This window comes from Rhincodon typus, chromosome 24, assembly GCF_021869965.1.
Source record: "Rhincodon typus isolate 14 chromosome 24, sRhiTyp1.1, whole genome shotgun sequence".
NCBI classification, from domain to species: Eukaryota; Metazoa; Chordata; class Chondrichthyes; order Orectolobiformes; family Rhincodontidae; genus Rhincodon; species Rhincodon typus.
Genome location: NC_063355.1, coordinates 32,238,463 through 32,258,485, shown reverse-complemented (window position 1 = coordinate 32,258,485; position 20,023 = coordinate 32,238,463). Strand labels below are relative to the sequence as shown.

At 43.0% G+C, this 20,023-nt stretch overlaps 1 protein-coding gene across 1 annotated transcript in view; it reads right to left on the bottom strand.

The window, feature by feature from the left end:
- The window catches only part of LOC125485997 (2'-5'-oligoadenylate synthase-like protein 2), a 29,589-nt gene extending 10,551 nt beyond the window's left edge, over positions 1-19,038 (bottom strand). Inside the window, 4 exon segments of the mRNA XM_048611734.1 lie at positions 12,096-12,218; positions 15,560-15,857; positions 18,870-18,933; positions 18,935-19,038. Of these exon segments, the coding sequence (XP_048467691.1) occupies positions 12,096-12,218; positions 15,560-15,857; positions 18,870-18,933; positions 18,935-19,038 (589 nt within the window).
- Between the last annotated feature and the right edge of the window lie 985 nt (positions 19,039-20,023).

Genomic DNA, 20,023 nt, shown 5'->3' with positions numbered 1-20,023 from the left:
GCTGCAAGGTTACTCACCTCTCACGCTACAGAGACGAATGTGAAAACTGAAGTTTCGGATGTGGTAAAATATTTTAAAGACTGCAGGTGACGCAGCAAGTTTCTATTTCCCCGTCATTACATTAGCGGGTTCAGTTTCGATTTTCTGTTCTCGCTGACATTTCTGGGGCTGGTGGCGCATATTTCGCTGTGACCAGCAGATGGTGACCCACACAATGTTCATGTTTGAATGGGCAGTTCCCGATAATGTCAGCTTAATGCAAACAACATCCCATTAGGGATATTGCTCACTTTTTCTTTCAAGTGTGAAGTGGAGGATAAAGGAATGATTATACTTTTAAGGCTGATAACAATTATCTGCACTTGAGAACTCACCAAAGAGAGTATTAAAAATGACTCAATCTGGAGGCACGTGTCACGTGAAATCTGGGAAATAGCAAAACTCGCTTGCATTCCTAAGAGAATTTACACACTTGCCTGAAAGAATGAAGCTCTGAACGAAGAAGAATTGGGATTTTCAGACTAATCTGAGACTAATTTATCATGGCATTAGTTCAGTAAGAGTTACGTCATAGATGAAGGTTGTGTGAAATACAAATCTTGACCCTATAACTAACACAGAATGCTGGAGAAACTCAGCAGACCCTGCAGCATCTGTGCAGAGAGAAAAAGAGAGTGAACATTTCCAGTGTGGTATGGCTCTTCTTCAGAACTGATCCTATAGTCTACTACCAGGAGAGTGAACACTGATATTCTCCTCTCCATATTGCTTTGGCTGCTTGCAAGGCCAACTCAAGAGGTTTCTGGAGGACCAGCTATTTTGATCTTCAATATTTAGCTTAAATTTGACATTATGAGGATTCCAGGAACGTGGCGTTTATGAAAATCAGTATGAGTGACAGTCAAGTCAACACAACCAAACCGACCAACTTTAACAAATCTACCAGTCCTGCAGTGATACAACACTGCTGGAGGCTTTAACAAGCTCACAGTCAAACCCTCACTCCTCAGCAGAAAGAGTCCCATCCATGAACAGTGCCAGACAATCTTCATGCAGTTGGAATCACATATACATCTTGGAAAGAAAGCTGGAAAAGCAAATGGACACTACCCGGGGCACAGAGAGTTTACCGTGTGACCTCTTAGAACTCGACAGTAAAAAGTGGAAGTGTTGTGATTGATTTATGTTTTCAAAAGTTCGAGAGATCTTCGGGAAAATGGAATTGTTTAGAGAGGGAGAGAGAGATAAGATGGGTTGGTTACTTTTCCGAGACAAACTGGTGGAAGGAGCATTGGGCTGCGCATTGCCTAGCTACAGCTAATTTGTCTGTTACTTTATGTTTTGCCAGAGACTGGGCAGTGGGGCATTTGCAAAGAGACTTCCAAGAATTTTGCAACAAAGACAGATCTCTCTGTATGGCAAAGAAAAAAAGATCCTGCAGATGTCAAAAGTTTGGCGAAGGAGCTGTGCTCTCATGCTTTCATTCTCTCCCCTTCTATCCCTGTGAGTAAAGACAGTGCTCAAAGTCTTTGGAGACTGAACTGCTAACTCAGTTAAATTCAGGGTCTGTGACTGACTGACCAACCAAAAGAAGATGTTGCCCTGCGGCCAACAGCAACATGATCTTATTGACAGAAACCAAAAGAATTGTGAGAAAGTCACCTCATTTCAACCCTGCGTTTGGGCTCTTCATACACAAGCTGTTTTCTTTTACCTTTCTGCCCCACCCATATCTCTGCAGAGCTGTATGCCTCTTCTTGCCCTGTCTGTGTTTGAATGTGTGTGGGTTTGGGTTTTAAGTGTTAATTTACGTAGTAGTAGTTGATAACCCATTTTCCCACGTGTTAACGTCTATTGATAATAAAAAAGCTTTTGTGTTTGCTGATAAAACCTGGTGGGAATCTCTGTTTTTATTCAAAATAACAGTTAAAGCTTGGTGATTCTGTTGAACATTTACATTTTGGGGACATGCCATTGAGGAGTGGGTGCTACTCAGTCTGCCTGGGACTTTTGGGTGGGAAGGGATCAGGTTCCCAGCAAAAGGCACAACTGAGTGTTGTCATCTTGGAGAGGGGGAATGCACACAGGGCACTGAGCCTTCATCAGAGTTGGTGAAAGCACAACATGCCCACTCTCAATTGCCTTCCACTGCCAACCATATGATAGCAACAGAGGCAGAGATAGACCAGGCCCCAAGTCGATAAATTCTGTTATTCATTTGTGAGAGAAGAGTGTGGATGGCTGGGCCAGCATTTATTGCCTACCCCGTAGTTGCCCTTGAGAAAGTGGTGGTGAGCTGCCTTCTTGAACCACTTCAGGCGACGTGCTGTATTTTGACCCACAATGCCCTTAGGGAGGGAATTCCGGGTTAAGGGTTTCAACGTGCTTAAATGTGGATGGGCCAGAGGAGACCAGAACCACTCACTGGGGTGAAAAGGAAGGCAGTGGATTACTAGCCAGTCATTTTTTACCCATTTCTGGCCTCAAATGTGCCTGCTGAGGGTGGGAGGGGGTGTGTGTGTGGTGTAAAGTTTCTGTAAAGTAATACAATGAAAATACAAAGGTTGTAGTGTATAAAATCAGGGATTTTATTGAAATTTCAATTGAACAGTTCATTTCCAACAAAACAACATATAATGAAGACAACAAAAGCTAGTGATTTAAAAAAAAATGCCAACTGCATCGACACCAGGTACAAATGTCAACTTGAAACTGGGTGGCAATACTAAATAACAATTCGGGACGCAGAGAGAAGCTTTTTTGGCCAATCAGGTTTATGTTCACTCTCAGTAGAGTGGTCCACTCAAATCCCATTCTGTCCTTGTATCCCTAAATGCTTATTTCCCTTGACTGCTTGTCCAATTTCCTTATGAAATCACTGATCATCTCAGCATTGACCAGGGCCAGCGGCAGAAATCCCAGGCCCTTCCCCTGGCCAAGTACAACTGTCCCTGGGTCCCAAGGAACCACCCTGTCCGAGATCTTGGTTTCTCCGAGTCATGGAGGCAGTGAAGTCCAGGGCCTTAACACCTTGCTAATAAAAAGATCTCCCTCACGTTGTCCACGTTTTCCTTGTCCAAAAGATCAGAAAGAGGAATGCTCATTTGAATGAAAGCACGCGCACACACACACCTTCCTCTCCTCCCCTTCCCTCTGACTCCACCCCTTCCCCCTGACTCCACCCCTTCCCCAACCTCATCCGCTGTCGGGTATTCACCATCCCTTCCTAACCTTCTGCTCTCCGATGTTGAACATTCTGACCTCAGCAAAGGCCTAAGCTTTATTCCTCCATTTCAACAAATTTCGGGCATAACATGACGTCAAACTCTTCTTCTGCCATCTTGGCCTCCACGCCCATTTCTTTGGACAAGCGTCCTCTCCCCGTCCCACAGACCCCTTCACCCAGTTCCAACACTCTCCATCCACCTGGACCCCTCCCTTTGGCCTTTTACCTGCACTCGATCTATTCGTTGAGAACGGTTGATGTGATATTGGTCACCTCAACTTCTCAGACCCCCTCGTCAAATCCAACCCATCTCCCTTTGAACTGACTGCACCGCATGCACTCAGGTTGAACCCTGATTTTTGTATTACACCTGCCGATAAGGGTGGTGCTGTTGTAGTCTGACGTACTGACCTCTACATTGCAGATGCTCAGCACTAGCTCTCAGATACCTCCTTCTATCTTCCCCTGGACCATGACCCCACTGTGACACATTAGACCATCGTATCAACTATTGTAACTGATCTCATTTCATCTGGTGACCTCCCCACCCCGGCCTCCAAGCTGATAGTCCCCGGCCCCACACAGCTTGCTTCTACCTCCTTCCAAAAATCCACAAACAGGCCTGTCTGGGCAGACTTGTTGTTTCAGCCTGATCCTGACCCACAGAACTCATCTATTCTGACCCTGACTCAGTCTTCTCACCCTGGTCCAATCTCTGCCCACATACATCCGTGATTCCTCTGACACTTTACACCAGTTTCAAAATTTCTCGTTTGTAAGTTCCAGCCGCCTCTCTCTACCATGGGCGTCCATCCCTTTACACATCCATTCCCCACCAGGAAGACGTTAGGGCTCTCCGCTTCTTCCTGGAGCAAAGACCTGAACCATCCCCACCCACCACCACCCTCCTCCGCTTGGCTGAGCTTGTCCTCACCCTCAACAATTTCTCTTTCAACTCCTCTCATTTTCTTCAGGTAAGAGGGGTTGCTATGGGTACCCACATGGGCCCCAGTTATGCCTGTCTCTTCATGGGGTACGTGGAATATTCCTTGTTCCAGCCCCCACCCACAACTCTTTCTCTGATATATCAGTGACATCATCAATGCTGCTTCCCTCTCTCGTCTGGAACTGGAAAAATTAATTGATTTCGCTTCAATTTTCACCCCGCCCTCACTTTCACCTGGTCTATCTCTGACTCATCATTTCCCTTCCTTGACATCTGTGTTTCCATTTCTGGGGATGGACTGGCCGCTAATATCCATTACAAACCCATTGACTCCCACAGTTACCTGGACTATACATTCTCACACCCTGCTTCCTGTAAAGACTTCATCCCATTCTCTAAGTACTTCCGTCTCCGTCGCATCTGTTCAGATGAGGCCAACATCGACAAGGGAGCCTCCAAAATGTCCACCTTCTTCCTCAACCGAGGATTCCCAGGTACCATTGTTGACAGGGCCCCCAGCCGGGTCCAATCCATCCGCTCCACTTCCACCTTCACCCGTTCTCTTCCCTCCAGCAATAGCAATATGGTTCCCCTTGTCCTGACCTACCATCCCACCAGCATCCACATCCAGAAGATCATCAGACGCCATTTCCGCCACCGTCAGACACATATTGCCCTCCCCTCCCTAGTCTGTCTTCCGCAGGGACTGTTCCCTCCAGGACATCCTGGTCCACTCTTCCTTCACCCCCAACAGCCATCCGGCACATTGCCCTGTAACCAGCGAGGGTGCAGTACCTGCCTGTTTACCTCCTCCCTCCCCACTATCCAAGGGCCCAAACATACCTTCCAGATGAAGCAACACTTCATCTGCACTTCCCCAGAATCTAGTTTACTGCATTCGCTGCTCACAATGTGGTCTCCCTACACTGGGGAACGAAACATAGATGGGGTGACTGTTTCACAGAAATCTATATTCTGCTCACAAAAAAGACCCTGAGTGTCTAGTTGCCTGTCACTTTAACACACCACCCTGTTCCCTGGCCAACATCTGTCTCTGGCTTGCTGCAGTGTTCCAGCGAAGCTTAACGCAAGCTGGAAGAACAACGCCTCATTTTCTGCTTGAGGACCCTCCAGTCTCGATATCGATATAATCTTATCGATATAAATAAATAATTTTAGGGCCTAAACTCTCCCATGTCCTAGCCCCCTACCCCACGCACCAGGCCTTGTTATCACATAGTCTGCCATTACACACTATTGTTAGTCACTAACAGTCCACATTAACAGCCACTCACTCTCCTAGCCAGATCGTTATCAACTCCCTTGTCTATGCAACTGTTCTTCTCTCTCTTTGGACTCTATCCTTTATCCTATCGTTTACTCCCTACCTCATCCAGCCTCCTTATTTTCTGCGTATAAACCAACTTTTCCCAGCTACCATCAGTTCTGAGGAATGGTCATCAGACTTGGAACGTTAACTCTGATTTTTTCTTTATAAATGCTGCCAGCCCTGCTGAGCTTTTCCAGCAACTACTGTTTTTGTTCCTGATTTACAGCATCTGCAGCCCTTTCAGTTTTTGTTTGAATAGAGCACAGATTGATGGGCCCATTGTTGTGAAGAAAACTTTACAATGCATTTAGTAGTTAATCTATTGTCATTTTGAGCAAGCTGAGTCAATAGTAGTCTTCAAAAGAATACAAAATAGATACCTCAAAAGAGAAACTTTCAGGGGACAGGGTTTGAATAATTAAGAGACCTCTTTCAAAGAGCTGACACAGACACAATTAGCCTTTCCTTCCTGTTTTGCATGTTTCTTGATACAATGGCTGTTGCAATACATATTACTGGGCCTGAAGAGGTTAGTCTGATTGTGAGGTGCCACCCCCCATTCCTCCACCCACTCCTGGCACAGGAAAGGGGCTTGGTGGAGAATTGGAAGGATGGGGTGAGCTGCAGGATTGTAGTTCTGAGACATACCGGATGGTAGAGCTTTTCCTTAAATGCTTTCAATCCACAATATTGTTTTCCAGTTTTCTGATCTTAACCACTTTGCATGTAAACCTTATGGGGTCATGTTTTTTCTTTGGTAGTAGCATAGCTTGGATTTTGGGCAGCACCACACATTTTTGAAAATACGCAGTATGGTTTTTGTGTATTTCAGTTTGTACAATCTGTAGGAAGTTGCTTTAACCCCTGTATTGCCTACACACACACACACACACACACACTTAACATGCAGTGATGGGCTTTGAACACTTGACCTCTGGATCAAGATCATTTACAGTCATATGTTCTAAATTACACCATTTTATTCCAACTGATACGCTCTTACACTTGGAATATATCAAACACATGGGAATTTACCTCAAGAGGTCTGTTAGTAGGTCTGTTTCCATGAAGAGGTTGAACTATTCAAGAATCCACCTAGGATTTATCATCTCGGGGAGAAGTGCGGGGAAAATTTTTCACCCATATGGTGGGTGCCCAGAACACACTAGCAGTGGAGGTGGTGGAAGCAGGCACATTAGCAATGTTTAAGGCATATCTTAATAGACAGCTGAGCAGGAAGCACATAGAGGGATAGAAACCATATATGGGCAATAAGTGGCAGATCTAAATAAGGAGTAGGAATCGGTGCAGGCTTGGCGGTCCAAAGGGCCTGTTCCTGTGCTGTATTGAATTGTTATTTTTTGAATTCAATCAAAATTCTGGCATTGCTGGTGAGCTGAATTATTCCAACTTTAATAGTAAGACATTTGGTCAAGCAAGGCTTTCATTCTTGAAATACATTCTCACTATTCATTTTCGTATCTCTCATTTTCTTCTCATCTCTCCTTTTGTGAGAATTCCAGTATATCTCCTGTCACTGATGTTAATCTCACTGGTCTGTAATTCCATGGACATATTCTAATCCCATTTTAAATACAAAGTCAGAAGTCACACGACAACAGGTTATAGTCCAAGAGGTTCATTTGAAATGACAAGCTTTTGGAGTGCTGCTCCTTCATGATTTCAAATAAACCTCATGTCATGTGACTTCCAACTTTGTCCACCCCAGTCCAACACCAGCACTTCCACATTTTAAATATATTACATTAGCTTTCTGCCAGTCCGCTCATATTACACCTTTTCCTATAAATTATTAAATGGATAGACATATCTTTGCTATCTCATTCTATATTGTTTTAAACCATACGGAAACAGCCTGTCTGAACCTAGGGCCTTAACATTAGAATCCTTTTTTATTCAACAGAACTCTCTTTGATCTGGACTCATCAGATTGCCTTTCATCATTCAGTGACATGTCTACCAGTTCTATCTCTGGTGCATACAAACACAAAATAATTATTTCATGTTTCTGGCATCCCGATATCATCACCTGTGATATTATCCTAACGATGCCTTATTGGCCCTATTACCATCACAGCATTCCTCTTTTATTGATGTGGCTGTGAAATATTTGACTAATTTATTTTATGTTTCTTGAGTGAAGTCAAGACAGCAGCATCTTCGAGATTTAATAATCCTTGTACAGAATTTCTCTAATATATAGTGCCTATTGTCAATACTTTCCTAAAACCATTTACCTGGACTTTCCACGCTTGGACTCCAGAGACACATGGAGAATGCAGCCATTTCATGGTCTCATTGACCATCACATGCCATCCAGCAGACAAAGCCACATTATTAGCTGGATCGCCTGGGTCAAGAATTATTAGCCTGCTAAATAAAACCACACCCAATAAGCACAGGCCTGGGATTGTTAGCAAAATAACACTGAGTTTAATGGTAATTGTTGTGAAAACAATCCAGCAATTTGTAATGAGATTGGGATAACTCTTGATCTATGAATCACCATAAATTCCTGGATGATTTGTGTTCCTCTGCCAATAGCTTCGCTGTTAACCTCCCCATGTATTTAAAGGGCTTTCTACCATGGTGTATTATTGAGGTTTTAAACTCAAAGCAGATGACACGTGTCACAACTCAAGACTGCCTCAGACTGCTTCAAAACAATGTATACCTGTGGAAAGACCTGGGAGCTGTTGTCCAGAACATAGAAACACAATCTCAGAAAAACACAATCTTCCTTCACTCATGAGGAAACTAGTGTACTACTTCTCACTTAGAATACTGACCCAAGGACACATGAATTCAAAGTATTCAAGTCCAGACTCTTAAATTCACCTTTACCAGGGACTTTGTTTGGGCCAAGATGTAGTTTCAAACCCTTTCTGTGGAACTATAATGATAACCAAAGGATACTATAGAAAGTGCTTTCAATCTAGAAAGACCCATCTTTCTAATCTGTAATTGTGTTGTGAACTGTATTCATTCATTCTGACCAGTGGTCATAATCTCAGATCACTGAATCAGAATCCCTACAGTGTGGAAGCTGGCCATTTGGCTCATCGAGTCCACACCGACTCTCCGAAGTGCATCCCACACAGACCCACCGGCCTCCCCCATCCTTGTAACCCTGTATTTCCTATGCCTAATTCACCTTGCCTGTACATCCATTGACACTACAGGAAATTTAGCATGGCCAATCCACCTAACTTGTGCATCTTTGAACTGTGAGAGGAAACCCACATAAACAGAGGGAGATTGTGCAAACTTCACACAGGCAGGCACCAGAGGGTGGAATCGAACCTGGGTCTCTGGCACTGTGAGGCAGCAGTGCTAACTACTCATCCACTGTGCTGCCAATTTATAATGTAGAAAGGTGAACATGAGCTGGAAAAAAGACTGGAGGGAGTTGCAGATACAGAGTACAGCAAATAAATGGAAGTGATTTGGAGAACTGTAAACACAGGAAAAGATTTTAAGACTCTAGCTGGGGAAGAAATGCAGCAAAAGTTCTTATTGGGTGTTAAGGAAATGAGAATGATAATGTGCAGATGAGAATGTAGTCCTACATGAGGGCTCATTGGCAATATTTTCACTACACAACCAGAGTGTTGGGTTATTGCTGACTCCATCATATTCAAGTAGCGTGGTCAGCATGTCACTTACTTGACACCGAGAGATGCCAAGGTGCCGATATTAAAGGTCAATTAGATTGCTACCGCATACTTAGCAGGCAGACGTTCACTAGGAGCCAGCTCAGATTTCCGTGGCTTGTGTGAATACACAACATGACATTAAAATTATTCATGCCACCTCCCACCTTGTACTTCTGTTTCTGCCTCTGAGAACATTAACATTCCTGGCATGGCCTCCATTTTTCTTATATCCCCTTCCAGACATATCTTGTTTGTATCTGTTGACTTTGCTCTCAGCAGAGTGGACCCATTTTCTCCATTTCACATCTTCATTTTTATCCCCGTCAGTCAATCTCTCCTTCACCAGCATTAGCCACCCTTTGCCTTTTGCTCTGGGCACCTTCATTATCATTCTTCCTCCCACTCTGACAGCAGCATACAAACCATTTTGCAATCATTTTCAGTTCTGAAAAAGTGTCATGTTGAATTCAAAACCTGAACTGTTTCTCGCTCCAAAGATGTTGCTAGACCTGCTGAGTTTCTCCAGCACTTCCTACATCTATTTCAAAATCAAAACTTCATGACCTTGGTCTCGGCTCTGCCCTCTGCAACTGGATCCTCAGCTTTCTGACCCATAGGCTGCAATCAGTGAGGACAAGTAACTGCACCTCCTCCACAATAACACTCAACACTGAATCCCTCCAAGGATGCGTCCCTAGCCCCCTATCGAACTCCCTGTACACCTGCGACCGTGTTATCAAATTCCTAACAAACATCATCTTCAAGCTCGCTGATGACACCACTGTTGTGGGACAGATATCTAACAAGGACGAGTCAAAATACAGAAGGGAGATAGAGGGCTCAGAGACATTGTTTTCATTGAGGGACAGTTTGCACATCGGCAAAACTAAAGAACTGATCAGCGACTTCAGACAGAAAGGAGGAGAACACGCCCCCATCTACATCAACGGCACTGAGTTTGAGACAGTTCCTCGGACTGATTTTAACAAACTACCTGTGCTGGACTTTCCATGTAAATGCGACAGTCAAGAAGGCACAACAACGCCTCTTCTTCCTCCTCAGACAGCTCAGGAAATTTAGCATGTCCACAAGGTGCCACACCAACTTCTACAGATGCACTACTGAACGCATACTGTCCAGGTGCATAATGGCCTGGTATGGGAACTGCTCTGCCCAAGACTATAAAAATCTATTTAAGGTGGGTGCACACTTGATCACGGAAGCCAACCCTCCATCCACGGACTCTGTTTACATGTCTCACTGCCGCGAGAAGGTGGCTATCACATGCTGGTAATGACCTCGTACAACCTCTTCTGTCAGGCAGAAGGCACAGAAGCCTGAACACATGCACAAACAGGTTCAGGAACAGATTCTTTTTGGCCGTCATCAGACTGTTGAATGGACTGTAGCCTCAAATAATGTAACCGTTATGCTTCTAAATATTTTTGATCTGTACATCCTTTGCTTGCTGAGATCTGCCTGTACTGCTTGTAAACAAAGATTTTCACTGTATTTCAGTACATATGACAATGAATCAATCACATCCCTGCCAGGCCTGACTGTGCTTGGCCCAAACAAATGCTGCAGTCTCATCGTCCACCAAGAAATCCACAAGATCTGCTCACATTGTCCTCTTTTTGCCCTTGCATTGGAATGACACATGATCTCTGTTCAGTATTTCTCCACAAAGGTAAATCTGAGGAGACAAACTGTCCTTGTCAGGGCTAAACAGAAAGCAAGCACTTGGAATTAGATACACATGACCATTCGCAACTTCAATATTTTCCATTGTTTTTCCCAACAGGTATTTTGAAATTGCAATGCAGCAACCAGTTGTCACACAGCAAGAAGTTAGGGAGGTGAATAATGGTGGGCTGATAGCAGCTCTCAGCAAAGTTGTGGAACATAAAGACTCGTCCATGTGTTGCTCTATCTCGGTCTGAAGTCAGTCGTATGGAGAAGCTGCATGAAAAAGCAAAAAATCTGAAGGAACCTTGCAATACCAACCAAAGTGCTTAAAAGGTGCAGACAGGTATTAAATGCCTCATTTACATATTCAAGTAACAGAACGATCCCTGACTCACCTGCAAATTGTCCGTGGCTATTATGGCGTCAGTTTTATATCATGCATTGTTGGGTGAAATTAGTCATTTTTGTTTCCATTTCCCATTCAGAAAATGGGCACTGTAAAAGCAATTTCCACCTCATCGTTGCTCAGTTGGTTGTTCAGCAATGAATTAACTTACAAAATTAAAACAAAAATGTATTTTGGAGCCCCTGAGTGCTCATCAATTAGATGCAGCCTTTTCTATTGAGAAGATTGAGCAAGTTCAAGTAAACTGAGATGGTCACTCAAAGACACAAAGGAGTGTTAAAGATTTAAGGATAAAATCCCATATCCTCAATTAAAATGTAAAACCATGTTCAAATATGTGCATGTTAAAAGGACTAACCTCCATTCAATTTGAATACAGCTCCTCTACACAGCATGGCACCAGGGAATTCATATTTTAAGACATTGGAGAATCACAATCTGATTCTGAGATGTATTTAACCCAAGCTGAAGGTGTACACAATCTCCCCTTCCTCTCAAGTCATTCCAACAATTTCAAGCAAAGCCAGTTTCCAGTAGAGGGGAGGCTAGATTGTTCAACTGTTAAAAATATGGGCACTTCTTTTATATGGCTTATGACACCAACCTTTTCTTTTACTGTACATTTAGCAGAGATTGGTGGAGCTCCAAGAGAAACAGCACATTATGTACATTCCTTAAAAGATTCAAAGAGGAAACCATCTTTTTGCGTGGGTTACAGTCCTCCCATATCTTTCAAGCATTTACATTTGCCATGTTCCCCAATCACTCACCTCTTTGTATCAATATTTTAGCAGCTGAATCAAGTCTAAGTTTTTCATCTCATTGCTTCACAAATTTCCTCTGAAGCTCAGTAAAACAGACTGAAAATTCACGACATGGATCGCCATATTCACTTACAAGTTTCATTAGCTTGAGATGGGCTTCATTTGCATCACATGATTCCTCTGTAAGAAATCAAAACATTTGAGCAACAGAAACTGCATCATTTGTGGTCATCTGTTATAAGCAGGGTGTAGTTATCTCATTCCTCAAGGTCAAGTCATCTATTGTCATTCTTTTAGTTTACATTTGTTGTTTGATATCTGTTACATTTCATACACTTCTCGTATCTCCTCATTCCAGAACCACAATAGGGGTATGCTGGTCATCATCTCCTACCCTACAGCCCTTGTATTAAAAGGGACCACCTTGACAGGGTGGATTTGATGAAAATGGTGACCATTTGCACCACTTCCATGCAATGCCACCACCAAAAATAATTTTTGTTTTCCTTCTTGCAGCTTTAAGTGGACCAATTGATCCACATCAGCCTGGTTCACTGACCAACCAGCCTAAACAACCCTCCATTTTCTGCAGCACGTTTCTCCACAAATATAACAACTCAGCATTTATCTCCTCCTTTCTCACTGTCTAACGCCCCAAAAAGTCTTCCCAGACATGGCTGCAATTTCCTTAACTGAACCTGCTATACATGCTGTTTGTAGTCTGCTTTCCTTTACACTAGAGAGACCAAACACAGAGTCGATGACCATTTCAAACAGCTCAGTTCAGTTTGCCACCCATCAACCCAAGCCCATCATATGAACAGACAAACTAAAAGTCAGGAGTAGGCCACTCATCCTTTCAAGCTTGCTTTGTTGCTCAATAAGATCATGGCTGATCTGATTACTCCGCGTTCAGGTCTATCCCGGAGCACTTTCATTTGCTTGCTTATCAAGACTTTATTGACTTCTGCCTTTGGTGAAGAGAGATCCAAAGACTGAAGACTTTTAAGAAAAAAGAAACTCTCATTATCTTTGTTAAGGGGTGACCCCTTATTTTGAAACAATGAGCCTAGTTCTATATTCTTTCAGAAGAGGAAGCAAACTTTGCATATCCACACTGTCAAGATCGCTCAGAATTTTGTGTTTCATTCATACCATCCATTTATTCTCCTAAACCCCAGCAGGTACAAGGCTAGCTTGTCCAACCTTTCCTCATCAGACAATTGGCCCACTCCAGGAACGAGTATAGGCAACCTCATAACTGTTTCCAACATATTTACATCCTTCCATAAATAAAACTCCCAACACTTATCAATTTTATTTGCAAAAACAGGAAGGCAGAATATTATCTCCATGGGTCCAAACTGAGTTAAGGAGGATGTGGAACAGGACCTGGACATCCCTGAACACAGTTGCTGAAGGTTAAGCATACAGGTGCAGCAGGCAGTAAAGAGGCAATTGGTATGTTGGCCTGCATAGCTAGAGGATTCGAGTATACAAGCAGGGATGTCTTGGTGCAATTATACAATGCTTTCATGAGACCACACCTGGAATATTGCACACAGTTCCTTATCTGAGGAAGGATGTCCTTGCTATGTAGTGAGTGCAGCAAAGGTTTACCAGACTAATTTCTGGAACAGCAGGACTGATGCTTAAGGTTGAATCAGTAAGGATTATATGCGCTGAGTTCACAAAAATGAGGGAGTGATCTCATAGAAACCTTTGAAATTCTGACAGGTCTGGACAAGGCAGATGCAGGAGAATGTTCCTGATAGCAAAGGAGTCTAGAACCAGGAGTTGAATCTGCTACCACAGAAAGCAGTGAAGGACAAAACTTTGTATGATTTCGAAAAGGAGTTGGAAATAGCAAAGGAAATGGGGACATAGCAAGAGCAGGAACAGACTATCAAGATGGATATTAGCTATGATCGTAGCAAGTGGCAGGACAGGTTCAATGGGCCAAAAGGCTTACTCCTGATCCTATCTTCTTTGCTTCAAATGTATAAAGTGCTGCAGATTGTCACCAGTGTTCTGTATAAATGAAGCATAACCTCTTATGGACCACAGTTAAAGTATAAACGAAAGAAAGAGGAATTTAGAACAACTTAAATATCGGAAAACCTAATTGAATAATAGCTACAGTACCTATTACTAATCAACTGTTTCAATACAGTAACATTCCATAAACACACCGTTGGAAAAAAGGTAAATTGAGACAGATTCTTAGAGGCAATTGCCCAATCCAGGAGGAAACAACATCAGGAGGGATTTCAGAAAATGTAACAGCTAGGAATCATTTTATTGAAGCCCCAACTCTTCTGGGAACCAAACAACTGACTGCTACAGCTAAAAAATAAGTAGAGAGCTTGATCTGTGAGAACTGGCCACTCCCCTTCCATTGTAACAACTGTTCTAAAAAAAACGTAAAGGCCTCCTCTGATTGTTGACTTAGGCCATGTCCCGTAGCCACTTTAGAACTGCTGCCTTTACAACTTCTCTTCAAAAAACCCAGGACAAAGTAACATTTTTAAAGTGACAGCATTGTCACACCTTCCTATTTTTGTATTCAATTTCCCTCACAATAAACAACAACATTCTATTAGTTTTCCTAATTATTTGCTATACCTACACACTAACCTTTTGATTCATGCACTAGGGGACACAGTCTCTCATCAAATGCTTTGTTTTTTTTTAAATTCTTCCCGCCAAAATGGATTCCACATTTTCCTACATTACACTCCATTTTTCAGATCTCTGCCACTCACTTAACCCATCTACATCACTTTGGTAGCTTCCATACCTCCTCTTCACAACTTACTTCCTACCTACATTTGAATCATCAACACATGCTGCAACTATATCTTTGGGCACTTCATCCAAGTAATTTACATAGAACTCTGAACAATTGAACAGCAGCACTACTCCTGTGACAAAGCACTGATTACATCCTGCCATGCAGAAAACAGCCCATTTTAACCTACGCTGTTTCTTATTAGCTAGTCAGCCTTTGAGCCATGTCAATATATTATTCTACACCATGAGTTTTCATTATCCTCATTCTTGTATTTTAATTCTCCACCTTATACTTACCGTGACATCCATATGTGATGAAGCAATGTGAATAAAATCACTCTTCCTGGCTTTCTTGAAGAGTAGCAGACATTTCATAAAATGATCATAGATCATAGAATCCCTACAGTGTGGAAGCACGCCATTCGGCCCATCCAGTCTACAAAGACCCTCCGAAGACCATCCAACCCAGACCCACTCCCTACCCTATCCTTGCATTTCCCATCCTAGACACTATGGGCAACTTAGCATAGCCAATCCACCTAACCTACACATCTTTGGACTGTGGGAGGAAACCGGAGCACCCGGAGGAAACCCACGCCGACACAGGGAGAATGTGCAAACTCCACACAGACAGTCACCCGAGGTGGGAATCGAACTCGCGTCCATGGTGTTGTGAGGCAGCAGTGCTAACCACTGAGCTTCAAAATAACACTGACATAAATTCTTACCGAATACATCAAAGGCTGGCAAAACATCAAAATTCACATTGCTCGACTTTTTCCTTGATTTTACTGCAAAGCTCAAAGACTTTGGAGGGATGTTGCTGTTCTGTGTGAAACTCATGCTAATATCAATGATTTTGTAGGCATTGCCTAAAGCACACTGTTGCAGTATTTCCTGAATTTCTTCTAGAATTTCCTGCTTTGTGTTTCTCTGCTCCTGAAAACTCTGGAAACAGCTGAGGAAGACAACAAGATCTGCATCTAAACCATTCCTTAAAGCTGTTCCTTTGCCTGAAGACCCTCCCTGTGAAGGAAGAATAGACAATTATTCAGGAATAGTTCAACGATAGTGAATTGAGCCATTCATTAATGTTGTAAAGATCAGTCTTCAAGGGCGATCGAGGCACTGCAGGCTATCTATACCATTGTGCTTGGGACAGAATTCACACTAGCACAATTTTTGCTGCTATTACCATGAGATTTATTTTCCTCTTGTCCTCTTTTCGTGAAGGTGCCATCACCTTGATAAGTCACAGCACCACAAGGACTCTCTGCAATTTTAACACCTAGATTTGTAATTGACAGAGTGGTGGTTGTAGAGAACAATATTTTGGGCAATTCTTGGCAAAGTGGATGGCAAATCAGAAATTAATTTGAAACGTGATCTCTCGATACCTGTCATGGCGACGTTTTCCAATGTGAGCAGGTTTGAATAATTTTAAGTCATTTAGTACCATTTTGCTGTAATTTGTTTTTCTCCTCCTTCTGTTGAACCCGAGTTAAGATAACATCCTCGCTTGGTTGAAACTTTGGCCTCCATCCAAACATCAGGGTCAGAGGCAGTTTCAAAATGGCCAGTGGCCAGCAGCCAGCTTCCAAGCAACATTACCACGAGGCAGTCAGTCAGTTAGGCACAGTGAGGGCCTTGTTAACAAGTGTATTATGGCTGGGACTTAATTCTATGAAGACATTACGAGCGAGGTGGACAATGGGGACCCAGTGGATGTGGTGTACCTAGATTTCCAAAAGGCCTTCGACAAGGTGCCGCACAAGAGGCTACTACATAAGATAAGGATGCATGGCATTAAGGGTAAAGTATTAGCATGGATAGAGGATTGGTTGACTAACAGGAAGCAAAGAGTGGGGATAAATGAGTGCTATTCTAGCTGGCAGTCAGTGACTAGTGGTGTGCCTCAGGGATCGGTGTTGGGACCGCAATTATTTACAATTTATATAGATGAGTTGGAGTTGGAGTTGGGGACCACGCGTAGGGTGTCAAAGTTTGCAGATGACACTAAGATGAGTGGCAGAGCAAAGTGTGCAGAGGACCGTGAAACTTTGCAGAGGAACATAGATACATTGAGTGAGTGGGCAAAGGTCTGGCAGATGGAATACAATGTAAATAAATGTGAAGTCATACATTTCGGTAGGAGTAATGGTAAAAAGTTGCAGCATGCTGCTATGCAGAGGGACTGGGTGTCCTTGTGCATGAATCACAGAAGGTAGGTCTGCAGGTACAACAAGTAATTAGGAAGGCAAATGGAATTTTGTCCTTCATTGCTAAAGGGATTGAAATTAAAAGCAGAGAGGTTATGTTGCAGCTGTACAAGGTGCTGGTGAGGCCACACCTGGAGTACTGTGCGCAGTTTTGGTCTCCTTACTTGAGAAAGGATGTAATGGCACTGGAGGGGGTGCAAAGGAGGCTCACTAGGTTGATTCCGGAGTTGAGGGGTTAGCTTATGAGGAGAGACTGAGTAGATTGGGATTATATTCATTGGAATTCAGAAGATTGAGGGGGGATCTTATAGAAACATATAAAATTATGAACGGAATAGATAAGATAGAATTAGAGAGGATGTTTCCACTGGCAGGTGAAGCTAGGACAAGAGGGCATAGCCTCAAGATTAGAGGGAGCAGATTTAGGACTGAATTGAGAAGGAACTTCTTCACCCAGACGGTTGTTAATCTATGGAATTCCTTGCCCAGTGAAGTAGTTGACACTACTTCAATAAACGTTTTTAAAAAAAAGTAGATTTTTTTTGAACAATAAAGGAATTAAGGGATACGGTGAGAACGCGGGTAAATGGATCTGAGTCCACGAAAAGATCAGCCATGATCTTATTGAATGGCGGAGCAGGCTCGAAGGGCCAGATGGCCTACTCCTGCTCCTAGTTCTTATGTTCTTATGACTTGCCTGGCAGTTTTCAATTTCCTGAGGTGACTGTGGAAAGTTCAATTTCTTGGAGGTGGGAGCCCAGTGCTCTGTGCAGGGCTAAGAGCCCTCTCTACATCCTGTGCATGAATGCAGCCAAGGAGAGAAACCTATTTCCAATCTCCCCTCACAATCTACCCCCCACTTCCCTGCCAACACCACCCAACAAATAAGGTGGCACGGTGGCTCAGTGGTTAGCACTGCTGCCTCACAGCCCCAGGGATCCGGGTTCAATTCCAGACTTGGGTGACTGGCTGTGTGGAGTTTGCACATTCTCCCCGTGTCTGCGTGGGTTTCTTTCGGGTGCTCTGGTTTCCTCCCACAGTCCAAAGATGGGCAGGGTAGGTGGACTGGCTATGCTAAATTGCCCATTGTGCCCAGAGATGTTTAGGTCAGGTAGGTTAGACAAGGGAAATGCAGGGGTGGAGAATGGGTCTGGGTGGGCTGCTCTTCAGAAGTGCGGTGTGGAGTTGTTGGGCCAAATGGCCTGTTTCCACACCGTAGGGATTCTTTGAACCAACATCTCCCACCCACCGCATTAATATCCTTATCGTGGAAACCAGATTCAATTTAAAAGTTTATAAATCAGTTTGTTAAGACTTTGTTGAGAGGCCACCACCATGCTGATTTGGTCTCAGTTATTTACCCATTCCTGAAAGATCAGCTGAAAATAGTGATTTAAGAGAAACTGATTTGAAGTAAATCTTCCCTTCAGCAGATATACATTGAAAGCTGCACAGACTTAAAACAAGTAGGCTTTTCAGTCTGACTTTCCCAACAATTCACAACTATGCAAGGACACATCTACTTCACTTAAATGCAGAAAATCCCCAAGAAATATTGACAATGTCATCTATTCCATTCATTTAAATTGAAGTCATAGAGACCCCACAATTTCCTTTGGAACTTTCTCACACATCAAGTTCTGGCCATTTGGACAGAAGGTAGGACGACACAGAAAACTGGAAAGTTATACTGAAAAACTCACAACCACATCAAAAAAAGCTTCATTCTGAAACATGTATAAATTTCAGAGTACTGTAAATAGTCATCATTGTAAACACTATTTATTCTGCATGCTGTGTTAAAAACAAAATAGCTTACTTTAACAGCTCTGATAATTTTGATCCCAGGTTGTTTGATGAAACATCGTTTCCTTGAAAATTCAGATTGTATGTACTGTATTTCTTAGTTCTAAGTTAAATTCACTCAGCTCCAGATTTTGTTTCATGAAGTCATCCAGCCTCCTCGGTTTAGTTCTGTATAAATCCATCCTTTCAGCTTTCATACAAAGTGATGTAATCACAGCTCCATATGAACCAGCTGCAAACACCGGAAGTGGGAACCCAACAACTGTCAGAGGACACTACACAGCGCAGAACTGTGTCCTCTCTATGTCTCCGTGCATGACTGCAGCCAAGGAGCAAAAAAAAACCCAATGACCAACCTCTGCCCTGCACTCACGAACATCCTCATAGAAGAATCCGATTGATTTCTGTACTTTTCATTTCTATTTAAGACTCTATTGACCGTCCACTGCAATGCTGATTTGCCCTCTCAGTTACTGGAACTGTGCTCCTCTCAAGCTGAAAATCTTGTGGTTAGGCTTTCAGCTTTGTAGCCTGCCCACTGCTCCTAATAGGACAGGGAACCTGTCACCATGCCAATTCAGGGAGACACTCAATCAAAAATCCCAAGAACCAAAATTAACCCCATTCATCCCCAACCCACAGCTACTCCTAATGGCAGATGAGGCAAGGACGTATGAAGGCAGTTTTGTCATTTTAAAAATGCAAACAATTTTTGATTTGAGAAGCAGATCTACAACATTTTACAAGTTAATTTTGAATGAAGAACATCTGAAAATAATGATTTAAAAGAAACAGATTGAAAGTAAAAAACCAAAAAAGAAATTGCTGGAAAAACTTAGCAGATCTGGCAGCATCTGTGCAGGGAGCGCAGAGTGTTGCGAGTCCAGTGACTCTTTTCAGATTCAAAGTAAAACCTTCCCTTCAGCAGATCTCCATCAAAAACCGCACAGCCTTTACTTCAGGCAAAATATCCACATTTTGCTTAAATATTGCTGGGTATTTGTGGCAGGATAGGGACATATTTACTTCATTTAATGGCAGACAATCTCACCGAATCGCATTCATTTAATCGAAGTTGTGGAGGCAAATGTCTCCCCTGAAACTCCATCCCACATCAACTTTCTACATTTTGTAGAGAAAGTAAGACAACACAGAAAACAGGAAACG